This window comes from Exophiala mesophila (assembly GCF_000836275.1).
Source record: "Exophiala mesophila strain CBS 40295 unplaced genomic scaffold supercont1.3, whole genome shotgun sequence".
Classification (NCBI taxonomy): Eukaryota; Fungi; Ascomycota; class Eurotiomycetes; order Chaetothyriales; family Herpotrichiellaceae; genus Exophiala; species Exophiala mesophila.
This window is the reverse complement of record NW_015622506.1, coordinates 1,587,941-1,605,416: the sequence shown is the minus strand read 5'-3', so window position 1 is coordinate 1,605,416 and position 17,476 is coordinate 1,587,941. Positions and strand designations below refer to the sequence as shown.

Genomic DNA, 17,476 nt, shown 5'->3' with positions numbered 1-17,476 from the left:
GGCTCTGGCATCCTACTATTCACTTATTAGCTGCAGACTACTGCATAAATGTCATATTCTAGACTCAAAGCTGAATATGAAGACATTCTACGAAGTACTCCGTAGTAATGCATATGATCTACAAAAACCACTTTGTGCCGCCGTGGCCGCGTCCCGCATAGACGTGATGAAAAATAATATCAATTTGGTATTTACTGTCGATCCGTCACTACGCTACTTTAGTTGTGGGTTTTGCCCCATCCGTGCCCATCTCTCCTCATTCTTCTATGGACTACCAGCTTTTGATCTTCACACCTAATCTAGCATAGCTTCTTGGGGATCGCTGCATTGGCTGCATCGTCTTCAAAACTTCAACCTGTTATGCCACATCCCCCATTTACGGTACCTGTCACGATAAACAAAAAACTCCGAGTTTCACCATTTGACATCTCTAGGCTCAAACCTCGTCTCGTCTTTTGCTAGAATTGTTCCACACCAATTGGGCCCGTCCGTTGACTGACGTCTTACACCTACAACACATACTGCGCATAGTCTACTCATAACTCACCGGCTCATCACGATCCTCGTTTTCCAGCTATACTCATTCTTGCATGAGTTGACGTCTCGTCGTCTTCCAATCTCCTCCTCCCTTTGAGCTCCATCCCAACCAAACCTTCTCAACTCAGCCGTTTCGGATCCTGCGCCTTATCGATTCGGATGGTCGCCAGATGCCCCATGATCCCAGTGTTTCAAGCTAACTCGCAATTGGCATTACTCTGTCGGACTTCAACCTCGACACACTACCATCTCAGGGATTCACCGCCAACACTTACTTCCCCCGGCCTTGACCAACCTGGTCATCCCCCTCAGCTGATCTTCTTGTTCTGCCTATCCTGCAACGCCGACAGCCTACCGCCTTGCTGCGAACCACCATCTGACACCGTTCACCCTGAGAGCTACGCCTCCATAGCCCATCACATCCCAATCCACCAGTGAATGCCCCTCAGGCCCCTTGCTTCCACTCCTTCCAGCCTTTGCGGTACCGATTCTTAGGCCAAGTCAACCTGTCGATCTCCACTATCTCGAACCAGCTCTAGCCAATCACCACTCTCTTCATTAACCAGGCTAAACCCCCCAGCCATAGTACATCATGGCCGACCTCGCCCGCGAAGAGGCTGACCGTTACTTCTCTCACCGTAACCACCTGACTTCCCACCCAGAAGACAGGGACAGCAGTTCTCGAAGTTCATCAGAAGATCCCAACGAACGCAACTTTGACGGCTCTCGCTCAGACCCTGGCACCGACGACGACGACGATCGCCATAACATGGCTACCATAACTGCCACCAAGGCGAACTACAACATTCCCTCTCAGACACAATATGCAAACACCGGTCCCAAGGGGGTCATTGCCGACGCTCAATCATTCGCTCGCGCCAAACAAACCACCTTCCGCCAACGTCTGGTCAGCTTTGGTCGTAGCCTGGCCAACGCCAAACCCACCGATTTGGAACACACCACATCCGAGAAACACACAAAACCCTCTGAATCAACAGCCTCGGATTCTGACTCCCTTGGCCTGTCAGACGAAGACGCAGATTCCGAATTCATGAAGACATGGCGAGCAAATCGCCTACAGGAGCTTTCGAACCAGTCAGCCGCACAGTATTCCTCACAACGGCGACAATCACCCAGTCAGAGAACATGGGGAGTCTTGGCCGAAGTCGACGCCAATGGTTACCTAGACGCCATTGAAAAAGTCTCTGACGAAAGCGTGGTCGTCGTCATGATCTACGATCCCCGCTCAACATCCAGCAACGAAGTCCAAGACGAACTGACCATGCTTGCCTACAAACACAACAAAACCCGCTTTGTCATGTTACATCATGAAATCGCCGAAATGGACATGGTCCGAATCCCCGCCATTCTCGCCTACAAGGCTGGAGATGTCATTGCCACCATCTCTGGTGCCAAGGCAGAAGGTCTCGAAGAGACATTGCTTCAGTAAGTTGCTACCGATTATGAACGATGGTCGTTGCCTGTCAAAGACTAAACTAACCTCTCTTCCTTTCTATCTAGAAATCGAATATTGAGATCATAATTTGGAGGAATGTGTTTTAGAAATCACGATAGTACAAGAGATACCCCTAACAAGAAGCCAACAAATGTCCCAATCACGCTCGATCAACCACTACAACTCATAACCCCAACCATACCATCCTTTGTCAATCAGTTTACCAGCTTTTATCACTAATACCTCGTTTCCATGTTTACTGCGGAGAAAAGGGTGTCTTTAGAGACTGGGCATTGACATTAACATTAACGACGATGATGACGACAACCACCGCCACCACCACCACTACATCCTCCTTGATCCTCATTTCTGGATCTTCTTCTCCCCCATCATCATCGAACCTTGACCTGCCACTGTTACCACCACGACCAACTACAGACCAAGCTAAATCATCTTACAAGCTGCCCACATCATGATGGAGTGCTGAATTCACCAATGCGGTCACCACTGCGGGATACTTGGGATGCTGGGGGATAATTTGAATATTAGGCGACGACATGTCTTGGGCCCTGGATCATGCAAAATCGCTAGCAGGAACTTGGAGCTCTCCACTACACTACACTACCTCGACCGATCTATTTGGTCACGGCTCGCGCCGATATGGATGTGTCAAAAAACCCAGGGCGGTGAAAGCACGTGCCTATCAATCAATAAATCAATCAATCAACACCGATCTTCCATTCTTTCCTCCCTAACTCCAAGCCCTCTCAACATATATCTCCCCCAATGTATGTATATTCAAATATATGTGTGTGTAAACATGTGTATATGTATTCGTATCGTGTATTCGTGCTATGGATCGTGTAGGCAGATAAATAGCCGATCACAATTCACTTTTGCATCTGGTCATGATAGCACTGAGCAACATCTTCTCCGAGAATGTCTACACACCGTGCTTTTTATTGTCTTCATATCTCATTATCGACCTACACCTTCTCGTCTATTATTGAGCATCAAAATTTCATTCTTCCGATTGCCTTGGGCCAAAATTTCTTTCTGCAGAAATTGGTTTGTTGAATCAAAATAGGACACGTTGGATTTTGATGATAGCTCATCCATTCAATCGTCACCTGCTGTTCCCATGGTTGATTTTTTGGCCTTTTGGTCAACTCAGGTCCGAGTCTTGACTCACTAGTAAGTGTTGACGACCTCAATGTGCTCCCAATCCGTCCATCCGTAAAGTAATAGCTTGTCGATTCGAACTTTCTGATCAACCTAGGAATCAAAAATCCCACCTGGACCGATCGACCCTAATGGCTCACAAAATCGTGGGCTTGGAGACAAATAATGATGCAAAATTCTTTCATGACCAATCGACGCGCCATGTCGCAAACTCCGATTGCTGCTCGCTGAGTCCGGCAACATCCAGCACCACCGCTTCGAAGTAAAGTTGGGAAGGACGAGGAAGAATGTTGATACATAAGGCCACTCTGTTTCGTCTGACTCGTTTCAGGTCTCAAGCACAAGATGATGGACGGCCCAACGCATAGCAATAATCGTGGCCGGGTCAGATCTCAGATTGAGCGTAATTGAGTCATGAAGAATCATTAGGTAGATGCAGTGATGGCAACTTTTTCGCTTGTGAAATCCCAAAGCATTTTGATGAGGCTGTCGGGTAGAGTGTAGAGATCGACATGAAATTCGCCTTCTGTGAGTTTGTCAGAAAAGGTCCTCAGGTGGGACAAAGAGGGAGGGTGACACTCACGATCAATGTCATTTCTCATCCATGATTCTTCGGTCTTGTTGTCGTGAACCATCTGAACGACTTGCAGTAGATCATCCTCGCCGAGCTTTTGGAGACCTTCAGCCAGTCTGTCCATGTCAATGGCTTTGCCATCAGCGCCCTTCTTCTTCTTCTGGGTACCACCTGTTCCGACCTCACTTGCGCGCTTCTTGCTTGAGGCATCTGCACCATTGGTTGAAGATTCACCGGGAATATGGCCAGAATTGCGCAGGGCATCCAGCAAAGCACCTTTGGGGTTCTTGAACACGAGGATCTGCTTCGTCTCGTAGCGGTTGCTTCCAAAGTTCAAGTCGTGGATGATTGGATGGACCTTGCCACTCAAGTCCTTGAACTCAATAGCCAAGTCGAATTCACCCCAACCATCCTCGGAGACACGGAATGGCGGCTTCTTGAATACTGTCATTCACGTGAGCCAAAAAAACACGGGCGAAGGTGCCAAAGCAGCCACGGGGAGAACATACCCTGTGTCGCCTTTGGGCCAAAGGATTCGTGAAGTTTGTAAGTGACCGACTCAAAGATGTCTGCGTCAATCTCTTGTTTTGTGTCGGCGTGCAGTTGGACGATGCGCATGGACCAGTGTCGCAGGGGAAAGCCTTCCATGCCACTGTCTGCGCCAGGACTGCAATGACGTGTCAGATCGATTGACAAGAGTGTTAGAGGACATTTTGGGGGGATCAAGGAGTCTGGGAAGGAAGATGTTCCTGAGATGGGGGAGGAGAGGGGGAGGTGGTCACGTACATGACCTTTTGCTCTGTGATGATCTTGATAGATCGTTTGATCTGAAACGATGGATTAGTATTTGATAGATCATCTGGCACACGAACTTGGAACTTACGTCTGGCATGATGGCGAGTCGTGGATTTCGTGGTAGATGTCAAATCGGAGGGGGGTTAGATCTTGGGTTGGCGACGGCCTGGAACTTTTCGATAGTAGCTAGGCGACGCCGGCGCGATCTAGAAGGAAGGAGGGTAGGATGGGAGGTTGTTTTAAAGGTTGACGGAGCGAGAAGAAGGATACCTGGCTTTAAAGACGCGACAATGGCGTGTCAGTGGACCAACGTTGGGAGAATATCGGAACGAAAGTGGTACAAGAAACGTGGGTGGTGGATGGATGGTCTTTGAACGGTGGTGGGTGAAGGAGCACCTGAGGCTTACAGAAGAAGATCAGGCAAATCAGGCAAATCAGGCTCTGTAAACTGCCTAGGTAAGGTACTTACTCCAAGCAAGGCACTTGGGTAAAGGCCAGGCGACGGCTATACCCACAAGCAAAAAGTCGGAGGGGGAGAGAGGAGGGACGCTTGGGCCACGATTTACTGCTCACTGTGGGCAGGTGGTGGGCGTGAGGCGTTTGTGTCAGTGTCGCGGGCGCACTGAGTGATACTGTACCTTGTCCCTGTGTCCCTGCAAGTGCGTCCTCATAAGAAGAATGCGGGGAGTTCGCAAGGCAAGTCTGCCGAACTTCCCTCGTGGTCACGTGTCTATAGGGTTGATCCTGGATAGGCCTCAAGGGTAGAAGAACGTTTGGCTGACCACTTGTATACACATATGTGTGCAGTGGAACTGCGAGAGGGTGCGAAAGATTATGACAGGAGGACTTCCATCAATACTGCCGTGTCCATGAGCAGACTGTTGTTCACGAAGAGGGATTGAATTGTCTCTATCTAGAAGAACGAGTTACGATCAACAGGTGACTGAGGACTTCATCGCCGAATAATCAGTCCCTGTCCCGTTCGTTCTCTGATTCCACTCCCCAGGTGAAAGGGGAGTAAATCTATCGTACCTTATGCAGGAAACCAAGCATGGCATACAAGGTTCTTTGGGCAAATGCTGAGTGTTTGCTATCAGGGCTGAGAAAACAGGGAATCATGAACTATGCCTTGCCCCACAAGGCTTCGTTCTCTTGCTGCGCTTTGATGAAGGCTTCTTTGAAGAGATTGGCATCTGGGAATTATTGTCAGTGTGTGGTTGATGAGACAAGCGAACCAGTTCCATGCTTACTTTCGCTGTTTCCAAAACGAATGGCCAGTGTCTGAGCCTCAGGTTCACCCTCGCTCACATCTGCAGCGACATTCCAGACCCAACTGCGATCACTTCCAACGTTGGGGGAGAGCTTCATATCAGGGGTGACTATTATGTGGTCAGCCTTGTCTCGAAGTGGCAACGAGTGGACACGAATTTACCGTAATGGTTGGCACAGACCTTGAGAGTCTTGTCTCGTCGCATGACCAGTCTCGTCTTGCCATTCTCCTTGTGCTTGAGCAATCGAACATCGCCAGTACCTCGTTCTTTCCACTCCTTTGACTCGCGATCAAACTTGAATAGCTTGGCTCTCATCTTGAAAGCCTGCTCCTCGGCCTCTTCGTTGGTCTTTGTGTCCACTTTCTCAGTCAATCGAACGACAGGCTCAAACTCGACATCGGCTTCCTCTTCCTCGGCTTTGTCCTATCACCCGGATCAGATTAGTTATGTCGTCCTTGCGTTGGGGGAGAAGCAAGTATGTCTTACATCGTCATCCTCTTCCTTCTTCGCCTTTGAACTTCCACTTGGTTCGTTCTTTGCCGCTTCGTCCTCTTCCTCGACCTTCTTCTCCTTCTTTGCGCCACCACCAAACATTGAAAAGACCGAATCCTTGACGCCAGTGGCCGTAGAGGCGGCTGCAGAAGCGGCACTGCTGGCAGTATCGGCCAAAGAGGATGAAGTGGGGTTAGGAGCCTCTGTCTCGGGCTTGCCTAGAGGGTCCTGCACCAATTTGGTCTCATCTTGAGCAGGTCTGAGATCAGACGAAGCAGTCTGATCAGCAGATGGGGTAGGCTTCGTTTCGGTGGTATCCGACATAGTTGCAGGAGGTTGAGAGGGAGGATGAATTGATTGGAAAGGGTGAATCTGAGGACGCGGGTAGCAAGGCGGTGTCAACTGCAGTGGAGATTGACAGGGCTTGTTGAACGGGTGCAGACTTTGATCTCTAAGATTTGCACCAGCGAGATAGAATAAGTTGTAGAAGTCAGGAATAATAACGGTGATGGTGGCGGTAGTAGTGGGTGGTGGAAACAATTGGGCAGAAGCCACTGGGAATTGGTCCTGACTTTTTGGGCCGCAGTTGGTAATTGTTTGTTGGCAGAGGAGTGAAGACCCCACTAAGTAGAGCCACCAAAGCCCACTGATGATTCAGACTTCAGAAGTCACGGAGAAGCCTAGACTGTTACTACTAAGTACTGTGACCTAGGTACCTAGGGACTTACTCCGTAGATCATGTAGGGGTCGGTGGTTGGTTTGACCCTGTGAGTGCCTGCAGGCCGTTGTCTTGTGGGTTGTCACCCCTAGCTTCTGCCGTCTCCCCTATTTTCTTGCCAAAAGGATAGGCTGAGGAGCCCTTAGCTTCTGTTGTCTAGGGAGCAGCCGGCCCTGATTGCCGGCCCGGGCGTTGGTCTTTCCATGCTTCTAGGCGACATGATGACCTGACTGAGTGACTAGCAACTGTTGAACATCACAAATTGCCACTCTACATATTCTACATAAACCTTTTAAGAGGACTGGGAACCGTGCCACCTGATACTACACTACTTTGATCTCCAGTGACACGACTTTTGTGTCACTACGAAACCAATGTCAGCTAATGATTATTGACTTGCAACATCCATGCCGTCTCTGTCTCTCTGTGTGCTTCTTGTCCCTCCCAGGCACCAGCATCAAGTCCAATAATATGCCAAGACTGCTTCCATCAAACAAGATCTTTGCGTCGTGTTTGAAGGATCCCTCCGCCTCATCTGCGCATATTGACCCATAGACGCTGTGACTCTGAACCTCGTATGACGTCGTCCTAAACATACCCACCTCACCTCAGCCTCCTCCACGCCCTCATCACACGTACCATATTCTCAACTTAAGGTGGTGTGTAAGTGTTCTTCAGCAGACTCTTCTTTCACTTTGTCTTTGAAGCTGTGAGACTTTCGAAAACGCTTCGATAGCCCGTCCCCTGTCCTTCGCTTATTGTCGACCCCTGCACCCAACATGGACATCTCCAACCTTCCTGAAGACATCTTACCCATCATCCTCTCTTTCCTCTCTCCCCCAGATTATTTGGCTCTCTGCTGTACCTGTAAATCAATCTACACCAACTTTAGGCAAGACTCGGTGTACTGGCGCACCCTGACCTCAGACACATTTCGACTCCCCATCAGTCCCCTCCTCGCCGCCGACGGTCCTCGTTGGTACTGGCTGTATAAGCGTCTCAAGACACAAACCCAGCTCTATACCTGGGGTCAAGGTGTTTCAGGGAACTTGGGCCCTGGTAGAGCTCTTCCAATCCAGAATCGCGGCCCGCTATTCCTCCCAGACGTTGTACCACGAGGCTTCCGAAGGCCCATTCGACACCCTCCAGCTCAAGTCTTCCAGCGTACGAATTCGAATTGGCCAACAGAAACCCATCTTCCCGATGACGTGGGTGTCATTGTGGACCTTCAATGTGGAGGCTGGTCCACCACCATTCTGACCTCTGACGGCAAGCTCTTCACCGCTGGCGCCATCGATTCCCGTGGGACCGACGCCGACGCCCAGCATGGCGGCTTTGTACAACTCAAGTCTTCAGTACAAAGCACATCGCCAATTCGACAGTTTTCCTCTGGCCGAGGACACATCCTCGGTCTAACCGATGATGGAGATATCGTATCCTGGACTCAGAGTGGCTTGAACGGGCTCAAAGCCTTTTCTAGAACAGACCGAGACTTTGGAGGCAAAGCTACCCGCGTGGCAGCTGGCTGGGCACAGAGCTCTACCTATGTGCCCACCGTTGGCATCGTCTACTGGGATCCTTTACGAAACCACCAGGCCCCCGGCGGAGCAGACGGCACACACGTCGAGGAAACAATCATCCCAGGCACCGCCCGCACCCAGACAGAGACCGGCACCGTGGAAGTCGTCAAACATATAGTCCTCGAGGATTTCATAGTCTACATAACGAGTGACTCCAAGATCTTTGCCTGGAACATGAGCGTCCGGAAACCCAGCCAATCTGAGCCATCACACATACCCTTTCCTGTACCCGGATACACCGCTGAAGGCAGACAACTTAAAGACCTTCACGGCCAGTACAAGACATTTGGCGTCTTCACAGCCGGGGGAGAAGTGCTCGCCGGCGACGCGGACTACCTGCGACGCTGTTATAGCGCTGTTCGAAACGATCCGGCAATATTGACATCGAACGACTGGTCAACACTAACCACCATCCTCTCATCACGACCCCCAGACGTCCCAGCCCTCCAGCACTCAAACGTAATTGGTCTAGCATACGGAGACTACCACTATCATGCACTCCACGCAGACGGACGAATCACTTCATATGGCCGTGAGTCACAGAGCTGCGGCCAACTGGGACTCGGCAGCGTGGAAACAGGAGCGCGATTCCGCGGTCTAAACAAGGACAGAGCCGGACCACGCGCCGACGGCGAACTACTACCAATAGCCAACCTTCGAGGCCGACAGATCTGGTTTGAACCCGAACGCAAGGACTGGCTTGCATGGCTGGAGGAACAACTCGATAGTCCAACCCTCGCTACCAGCGGCCATGCCGCGCGTAATTCCTGGTTAAACCCTATCCGACAAGCCATCTTCAGCGAATGGATCGAACAGGAAGGACGACATTGGGACGAAGGACCTCCGACCGACATATACACCACCACCTCATCATCATCAAAAGATCCAACCCCCCACCATCACTCCACCGGCGACTATGTACTAGGCGCATACTTCCCCATCGCCATCGCCGCCGCCGGATGGCATAGCGGAGCATTAGTGTTGAAAGATCAAGAAAAGGCAGACGAAATCCGTCGTAAGTGGGTCGTATCGCAAGATCAAGATCAAGAGCAACAACGCAAGATTCCAGGCGCATTTGAAAGAATAGAGGAGGGGGAGACATACGCGTGGAAGTTACATGGATTTCCTAAGGTTACGCTTCCAAATGGTATAGAAATGCCTGGTGTGGGTGAGCCTCGGCCTTGGAGGGATGGTGTTCCCACCCTGGCGGAGTTGGGGTTTGAATGAATATGAGGTTTGATTTTTTCAGAGATTATGATCTATGACGAGATAGGAGAGATAAGATCATGGGGTGGATTTGCATCATCACCATCATCATCATCATATTGCTGATTTCAGCAGTTTCATGACGGTAAAGAAAGCAAGCGGCGCATGGTTGTTGTTTCCTCCATGATGTTACGGAATGGTTATGATATCAAGGTCAGACAGACCAGATCAGATCAGATCAGACGCTATGATTATCAAGTTTAGTTCTTCACCATCCCATCAATCAGAACAAAACAAGGTTTTCAGATTCGGTTAAATAAAAGGAAGATTATAATCATAAATATTTTGTCTGAAAGGAATTACTATCCTAGGTACCTAGCACCTATGCTAGGACCGTAGATTCTCACGACGGAGCACATATTACGATGCTTGGTAAAATAAAACACTTGATGAATGTTAATTGAACATTGTTAGTCTAACTTAGAGTGTTTGCTTGTTCCTATATGCTAAACATTGGTCCAATGAGATGACTGACAAACAAACCCCTTTCTTTCTATTTTCTTAGGGCGGTCAATGATGTTTCAATTACTCGCCATCACTAGTATCCAATAAATCCGTCTCTTCGTCGCGCTCGTCATCATTCGCCACATTCTTGTTCTTCTGCGGCTGCGTGTTCGTAGTCGTATGTGTCGGTACAACGTGGCCATGTCGACCGAGATCATCATCCGATCGTCCTCGGTTTTGTGAATGATGCCCGCCATCCACATCCGAACCAAAACTGTTGGTTCTGTGAGCTACTCTTTGCGTAGTTGCAGCCAGAGCCTCTTCATCTTCTCTTTCTTCATGATCCACAAAGACAAAACTCCCCACGACAATCCCCGCGCCGATCCAATAGACCCAGCCTTCATAATGACCTTGCAGAACCATTTCCCCCACTAAACTTAATGGAATAGTCAAGCTCAAGCCCACAGTGACGACCAATGGACTGGTCAATACCATGGCATATGCCCAGCAAATGTCGCTGAGGAGACTGCTAATGCTGTTGACGAGAAGAATCATCCAGACATGTCTGGTGGGAGGGGTTTGAAACGTTTCAATGCCGGTGAAATGTAGGAGAGGGAATAAGGGGAACAGAAGGAAGATGTTAAAGGTGCCCACGAGCCCGAAGAATAAAGTCATGTTGAGTTGGCGAGGAAGTGCTTTAATTGTGGATTTCTTCAGGGTGATGGTATAGATTCCATAGATGATGGCGGATGTCAGAGCAAGGGCATCTCCAAGGGCGAGTTCAGAAGCTGGCTTGTCTGGGAATTGGTCGTCGATGCGTCGGAATAACCTTCGCATTCTGAGTAGTCGGTCTGGGTCAGATACGGGGTCCATGCTGTCGGCATTTGTAGTGAGATCAATTGTTGATATGAGAATAATGCCGAACAAGGAAAGTACCACCCCACATAATTTGCGCCAGGTGAATATCTCGGTGCCTGTGAACGCTCCAAGGATAAGGGTCCAGAGACTAGATGTTGAAGTTAAAATGGTCGTGGAAGCGACCGTGGTATATTGAAGACAAGCCACGGCGAAAAAATTGGCGCCGAACCATAGAAAACAAAATTGAAGCGCCAATCGCGAGGTGGGTATGAGACCCAGATGTTTATGCTTTTCATCCACCTCGACGATGTCGTTGGAATGGGAGGTTGTTTTATTGATAAAGGGCTCAGAGTCTGGAATTTCGGGGTCGGACGTGTCTGAAGTAGGTAGTTGTCTATAGGCGGTATTTTTGGTGAGATTCTTGCGAATGGTACTATACAAATTTCCCTTCTGATGTCGATTGTAGGCAGATCGCATCAAGTTAGGTATCAAGGCGAGCATGAACATGGAGGTATTGAGGTAGGTGAGGAAGAAAGGTTTGGCGTAGGTGTTGTCGGCGAAGATGCTCTGTCGAACATTTGTCAGTGTGCTTGTTGCACTCGTATAGAGGATTTAGAAAACATACACTGCCGAGGAAGTTGGACAAGGTCCAGAGACAGACGGTGCATAGTAACAAGAGCAAACCGAGAGTATGGCCACCAAGTCCTGAGAACCGTTGGTGTCGAGAAGGTCGTGCATTCCGTCCTTGCTCTGACCCGCGTGGGGATGACGAGCGAGATACGCTCGTGTGGTCCATTTCAATCTCGTTGAGATAGGCCACGGGCTGGGATTGAGAGGAGTGAGGATCTGCCATGACGGCAGAGAAGGTCGAGGTTTTGATCTCGTACTCTGCTCGACTGCGTCACGGCGGACATGGCTTTCCGGGCGTGTAACTAAGGCCAACTCCACTGATAGGGAGCCGCCGGGGCGAACCAAGCTCTCGCTGACGATTGCCCCAAAGGCAGAGGAGATAACCGCAGGCTAAATCGTGTGTACCACAAGAGTCGTTGAGGGCTGCGCCACTACCGTTGGTGTGGCCTTGAACAAAGTCAAAAGCAATCAAAAGGCTGCTAGGAGGACAGTTCGTTGGCTCGAAGCTGAAACTGCGAGTACTCCGTAAGCCTGATGACTTGGGGCTTTGATCTGGTTCGATGTTGCTGGAAGGTCAGTCGAGTTGGTGGGGGCGACAAGGCGACAGATTTGTCCTGCCACTCTCTTCCTTATTGGGCAAGAGGACGCGTGCCACTGATGGCGCCGTTATTTCTTGATGCAAGCGTCGGATGACATGTTTCTTGTTCACTTGGCAATCTGTTTAGCTAATTATCGAGATTCAAGACGTGGACTATATGTATTTGAGAAGAGTTTGGGCAGAATGCGAGGCCTATCACCAATCAATCACTCACTCCCTCTTCGAGATATCCATGAGTCACTGTGCTTACATGCTCAACGTGCTGCTCCTAGGCTATTATACGCAACTGGCTGCAGCTGGCCTCCACTCATCAGAGTGGTCGATCAGGGACACCATTCCCCACTTCTGTATGTCCTGGACGGTGTGAAGATGAAGCAACGGGTCAACATGTCCGGTATCTCAAGCCATCATACAAGCACGAGACCCTTTGCAGAGCTCTCTTGATCTGTCCTCTCTGCTCTCCTCGTCTTGAGTGTCTCCAGGAACCACGATTCAGAATCCCAAGACCAGATAACTCGATCAGTTGAGACCTGCAGCCCACGCCGTTTTCAATCGTAGGCTATCCTATTCGTATTTTGTGGTCCTCTGCTTGCACAGAGGTCGACGTTGCCCGACAACCCAGGAGGGCCCTTCAACGTAGAACCCTCCATGGCATTCCTGCTGGGCCCGCCCGATCTTTTATCAACTTATGGTTGCGACAGCAAAGGGCATATTGTCTCATCGTCGGATTGCGAGCCATTCGTTTGCATCCGAGAAAAGTTTAGCCTCCTTGACTTCAGTTCCAGGTACTTGACTTGCGACATAGATCTGGTACCCGTCAGCATGCAAAGACTTAGTCGGTTCCCGTATGCTTACCGCATCCCAAAGTGTCCAAGCCTGATCCAGACTTTTCGTCAAATGTCCATTGCCTCTAAGCTGCTGGAACCAATTATACTTTCCTTCCTGATGCTTGATCGCCGTCTTGAGAGCGTCAGTTGGCTCCGCATCCTCGCTCACGGCATCGAGATATGTCTTGGCCGCAATACCCAAACCTGAGCCATTGTCACCGGCAAAGGGGAGTCTAACGTGTTGATCAGCATTCTGTCACCCACATCATGTATGCGACGAACCTTTGTACAATGACTGTCCAGTCATCTCGGTCTCGATCAACATCACCATTGAGAAACATGCTGGTCAAGACCGTCTCTAGCAGATCTCTCAACGACCGTCGCACAGCAGTGATCTTCCATGCATATGTCAAGAGCTGTCGATCGAGCGGACCGACGAATCCCATTGGCTTGTGTCGAATGCGGCCCAAGCACGCCGTCTTGGAGATCAAGTTGGTGAACACCTTTCTAGGGTAGTCCTTGTCTGCTCATGGATCAATACGAGTTTCAGTATAAAAGACGCTGTGCTTACCAGTCTTTGCAACGGGGGTTCCGGTGGCAAAGTTTCCAGTGAAAAGTCCGAGTCTGAGCATTTCGATCCCAACAATTGCTTGCTCTTCGTCGGCGACCGACAACGCTGCTTCGAGTGCCTTTCCCCACGTGGTCAGCTGATGCTTGTCATCGACAAACCCTCGAACGTGAAGAAATCGAAAGATGGTATTTGCAATGACTTCATCAGTTGTGCGCAGTGCCGGATGCGGCACTTTGACGGGGCCAATGGTCTTCTCGGCAAAGGATGGATCCTTGAGAGCCCGCAGGCAAGATAGGAATGCAGAGTCGTGCTACTATGGTCAGCTGAGAGTCTAGATGGCGATAAATGGGACAACGTACCCCTGATTCTGCAAAGATGGACTCGATATCCGAACCTCTGACCTTCCATGGTGATAGCTTCATCTTGAATGGAGAGGTGTTTCTAATTTCGATTGTGAGGCTGCTTGTGTCCTGGGGCACCCAGGGATCGACCTTGACAACCCTTGATTGATAATAGTAATGGAGAGATTCTGCCAATATCTTGAGTGCTTCGGTGCGAAGTGGGTTGAGAGACTCAATCACCAGACGTCGATATGGTTCTGAGTCCAAAACACCGCCTGGAAGCGAGAGGACGATTTCACCCGAGGTCAGCCAATTCGGTATCTGCGATCCCAAAATACCACGAGAGATGTAGAAAAACAACTCCTCCGGCAGTCGCTGGCCAACGAACTCGTGGACGTCTCCAGGTGCAGTGTCAAAATTGAGTGGTGCTACAACGCCAGACTTTTCGAGGACAACGTGATGCCTGATGGTCATGATCGCCTTCTTGTATCTGGTCGAATAGTTGAGTGCTTGTACTTGGGGATGGTCTCGGTGGAAGCCACACAGCTGGATGACAGACTTGTTGACTGAGTTCAACAAATTGATTGCATCCACGATTGTCACTGGCTTGCCGGTAGCCATGCCTTCGAGAACGGGGAAGATGGGGGTATAAGAAGTACCGAGCAGCAATTGAGCGTCTCGGAGGGTATCGATGTTGACCTTGAGCACGTCTTCACATGTATGCCGGGCCAGGAGACTCAACGTCGATTTGTTGTGGTTGATATCGGTAACAATCTTATCAACTCCAAAAAGAAAGGCTTCTGTGCTTGCCATGACTGCATCAATGTACTGGTCCGGTAGATTGAGGAGGTAAGCCAACTAGAGGATGTTAGTCTCGGGCAGTAAAAGCTCTAGGCTAGTGAACACACCTGAGCTGTAGCACTGTAGGGAGCCACGATGAATTCGACTTTGTTCTCAATTAGAATTTTCTGCAAGGGCCGGGTCATGATGTCAATGGGATATTTGGCCTTGCCAAAATCTGCAACAGTCTTCTTGCTATCTCCGCTCAAGTAGTGATGCCACGCCTCATCCTGGACCCGTTTACTGTCCACGGAGAGAGAATCTGGCTTGCTCTTGTTCACAAAATCCAACCCATTGAAGACAAAGATCGGCGTGACGCCATGCTGACGCAGAAGGGCAATATCATCTTCCACGGCCTTCTTGTGGCAGAAAGGAAGACCGCCAAGGGCATGTTTGAGAGGTTCTTCATTGTTGCCGTTCAGGCGGAGGTCTAGGTAGTAAGAGGCATCGACGCCGATGACTGCGTCTTTGAGAGATTGGAGTTGACAGAAGTCGACGTGCTTGCTAGCCCAGGAATCGAACTTTTGAATAGGCACTGGGAAAGAGTTAGATTCTCGCGCATTAAATTGCAGTTGTATCTCTTACCGGACATTGCTTGAAGTGCTAGAGAAAGGGAGTACAAGGTGAGTGGGGTAAAATCGTGAACGCGACAGCAAGGACCGCGGGGATTGCAATGTGCATAAAAGAAGAAGAATAATAAAGAACGTATATGCAGCTAAGTTTTGGTCAGATCGTTGTCGGCGTAAAAGATGACGACGTCGTCGATAGCCACGGATGGCGCTTGTTGATTTGGTGTCTCGTCCAAATAAAAAAGTGACAGACAGGACAGACGTCTTGAAAGTCGCAGGATGGAGAAGCAGGGGCAAGCGCACTGTGGCACTGAACTGGCCAGTACTGATGAGTAGTGGGCCTCTTTAGCTCCTCCAGGTGCTGGTGGATGCCCGTGCTCGCTCTTAACTGGCGCCCGGAATGCCTGAAGAGCTTAAGCCGACCACTTAAACTCTGGACTGGAACTGAACTAGCACGAGGCTGAAGCAGAGAGCTTGGAACGGGATTGCTGACATCTGATTTGATGACGACGTTGGCCAAGGCTGACCAATTGTCTGCGGATTGATTTCCTGCCTTGTGGGTTGAGATAGACGCCTGGTTAAGATATATCACTTGACACGGCTGCGTATTTGTGTATACAGTACGGACACTATGAGATTTGAGACCCGACGCCAGTTGCGCAGAGAGAAACCCATCGATAAAGGTGCTAACAAATAAGTGGCGTGTCAACTCAACCTACTCATCGTAGGTTACCGTTGTCCAGAACTGATAAAGTTATCAGTTGGATCATATTGATTCCATGAACATCTGATCCCGAAGGGTTTCTCACATTCTACTTACCCTTCCGCCAACAACTATCGCACCCGGAACCCCCGACCATGGGCTCATCTCAACAGCAAAATGCTCCTTCCGCCATTCAACTCCCCATCATCGACATCTCCAACCCAGACACAACCGTTGGCGCACAGATGCTCGAAGCCGCCCGCGAATTCGGATTCCTCTACATTGACCCTAAAGGCACCGAATTCACAGAAGACCTAGTCGTACGGCAATTTGAATTGTCACGACAACTATTCAGCCTCCCAGACTCAGACAAGGAAAAGTGCCGCATCAACCGCAGTAATCGAGGATGGACGGGCATGGGTGGCGAAACCTTAGATCCCAGGACACAGCGCAGGGGCGATCTGAAAGAGGCATTCAACATGGGAGAATTCATCAACGGCCGACCAGAGCAGCCATTACCTGACTTGCTGGAGAGGAACATTGAACTCTTATTAGAATTTGAAGCCTCGTGTCGAAAGGTATCTGCGCAAATACTAGATCTTCTAGGTCTGGGGTTACAAATTGAAGATGCACAGTTCTTCTCGTCTCGACATACCCAACCTAGCGGATGCATTTTTCGATTATTACACTACTCCCCTCTCGCCCAAGATTCGGACTACGACCCGGGCGTCGATATCCGGGCAGGAGCTCATTCTGACTACGGCAGCGTCACGCTCTTATTCCAACGTCCATCTCAACCAGGGTTGGAGATACGCACATCCGACGATACTTGGGCCCCGGTCCCAGTGTTTCCGGAAGGGTATGAATCATCGACAACTTTGCCACCGATTCTGGTGAATATTGGCGACCTCCTGTCATATTGGACGAATGGTCTGCTGAAAAGCACCGTCCACAGGGTTGTGTTCCCCAAGGACAGTCAAAGTGCAGGCGAGGACCGGTATTCGATTGCTTATTTCTGCCATCCGGCTGACCAAGTTGAATTGATTCCTGTGCCCAGTCGCATTGTGGCTGAACATGTCCCAGATCAGAATGCAGAGATCGGATATGGCGGTGGCACGCCTTCCCAGCGGGCTCTTACTGCGCAGCAGCATTTGTTCAAAAGGCTCGAGGCGACTTATGGGTTCCGGGGGGAGGCCTCTGCCGTCTAGTCTACGCGCTTGGACA

At 50.0% G+C, this 17,476-nt stretch overlaps 7 protein-coding genes across 8 annotated transcripts; 3 read left to right on the top strand and 4 right to left on the bottom strand.

The window, feature by feature from the left end:
* Window positions 1-178: 178 nt before the first annotated feature.
* Window positions 179-2,776, top strand: PV10_04193 (uncharacterized protein). Its single transcript, XM_016368724.1, has 2 exons — window positions 179-1,983; window positions 2,059-2,776. The coding sequence occupies exons 1-2, from the start codon at window positions 1,130-1,132 to the stop codon at window positions 2,078-2,080; spliced, it is 876 nt and encodes a 291-aa protein (XP_016224512.1). The 5' UTR covers window positions 179-1,129; the 3' UTR covers window positions 2,081-2,776.
* A 29-nt stretch (window positions 2,777-2,805) lies between these two features.
* PV10_04192 lies at window positions 2,806-5,160 on the bottom strand. 2 transcript variants are annotated; one of them, XM_016368722.1, is made up of 5 exons: window positions 4,633-5,160; window positions 4,536-4,576; window positions 4,259-4,416; window positions 3,759-4,193; window positions 2,806-3,701 (listed from the first exon to the last, which is right to left on the bottom strand). In XM_016368722.1, exons 1-5 carry the CDS (start codon window positions 4,639-4,641, stop codon window positions 3,601-3,603), a joined length of 744 nt encoding a protein of 247 aa, XP_016224510.1. In that variant the 5' UTR covers window positions 4,642-5,160; the 3' UTR covers window positions 2,806-3,600. The 2 variants fall into 2 exon arrangements, with proteins under 2 accessions (XP_016224510.1, XP_016224511.1); XM_016368723.1 differs by having other exon boundaries at window positions 4,259-4,576.
* A 242-nt stretch (window positions 5,161-5,402) lies between these two features.
* On the bottom strand, window positions 5,403-6,845 carry PV10_04191 (uncharacterized protein). The gene is made up of 4 exons (XM_016368721.1): window positions 6,302-6,845; window positions 5,977-6,238; window positions 5,795-5,923; window positions 5,403-5,737 (listed from the first exon to the last, which is right to left on the bottom strand). Exons 1-4 carry the CDS (start codon window positions 6,629-6,631, stop codon window positions 5,667-5,669), a joined length of 792 nt encoding a protein of 263 aa, XP_016224509.1. The 5' UTR covers window positions 6,632-6,845; the 3' UTR covers window positions 5,403-5,666.
* Window positions 6,846-7,662: 817 nt separating this feature from the next.
* Window positions 7,663-10,123, top strand: PV10_04190 (uncharacterized protein). Its single transcript, XM_016368720.1, has one exon. The coding sequence runs from the start codon at window positions 7,805-7,807 to the stop codon at window positions 9,830-9,832; it is 2,028 nt and encodes a 675-aa protein (XP_016224508.1). The 5' UTR covers window positions 7,663-7,804; the 3' UTR covers window positions 9,833-10,123.
* A 151-nt stretch (window positions 10,124-10,274) lies between these two features.
* On the bottom strand, window positions 10,275-12,320 carry PV10_04189 (uncharacterized protein). Its single transcript, XM_016368719.1, has 2 exons — window positions 11,799-12,320; window positions 10,275-11,740 (listed from the first exon to the last, which is right to left on the bottom strand). The coding sequence occupies exons 1-2, from the start codon at window positions 12,024-12,026 to the stop codon at window positions 10,397-10,399; spliced, it is 1,572 nt and encodes a 523-aa protein (XP_016224507.1). The 5' UTR covers window positions 12,027-12,320; the 3' UTR covers window positions 10,275-10,396.
* A 257-nt stretch (window positions 12,321-12,577) lies between these two features.
* On the bottom strand, window positions 12,578-15,771 carry PV10_04188 (uncharacterized protein). The gene is made up of 7 exons (XM_016368718.1): window positions 15,566-15,771; window positions 15,049-15,515; window positions 14,159-14,998; window positions 13,800-14,109; window positions 13,511-13,751; window positions 13,257-13,461; window positions 12,578-13,208 (listed from the first exon to the last, which is right to left on the bottom strand). The coding sequence occupies exons 1-7, from the start codon at window positions 15,570-15,572 to the stop codon at window positions 13,119-13,121; spliced, it is 2,160 nt and encodes a 719-aa protein (XP_016224506.1). The 5' UTR covers window positions 15,573-15,771; the 3' UTR covers window positions 12,578-13,118.
* Window positions 15,772-16,263: 492 nt separating this feature from the next.
* Window positions 16,264-17,460, top strand: PV10_04187 (uncharacterized protein; the record flags this gene model as incomplete). Its single annotated transcript, XM_016368717.1, has 1 exon — window positions 16,264-17,460. The coding sequence occupies exon 1, from the start codon at window positions 16,408-16,410 to the stop codon at window positions 17,458-17,460; it is 1,053 nt and encodes a 350-aa protein (XP_016224505.1). The 5' UTR covers window positions 16,264-16,407.
* Between the last annotated feature and the right edge of the window lie 16 nt (window positions 17,461-17,476).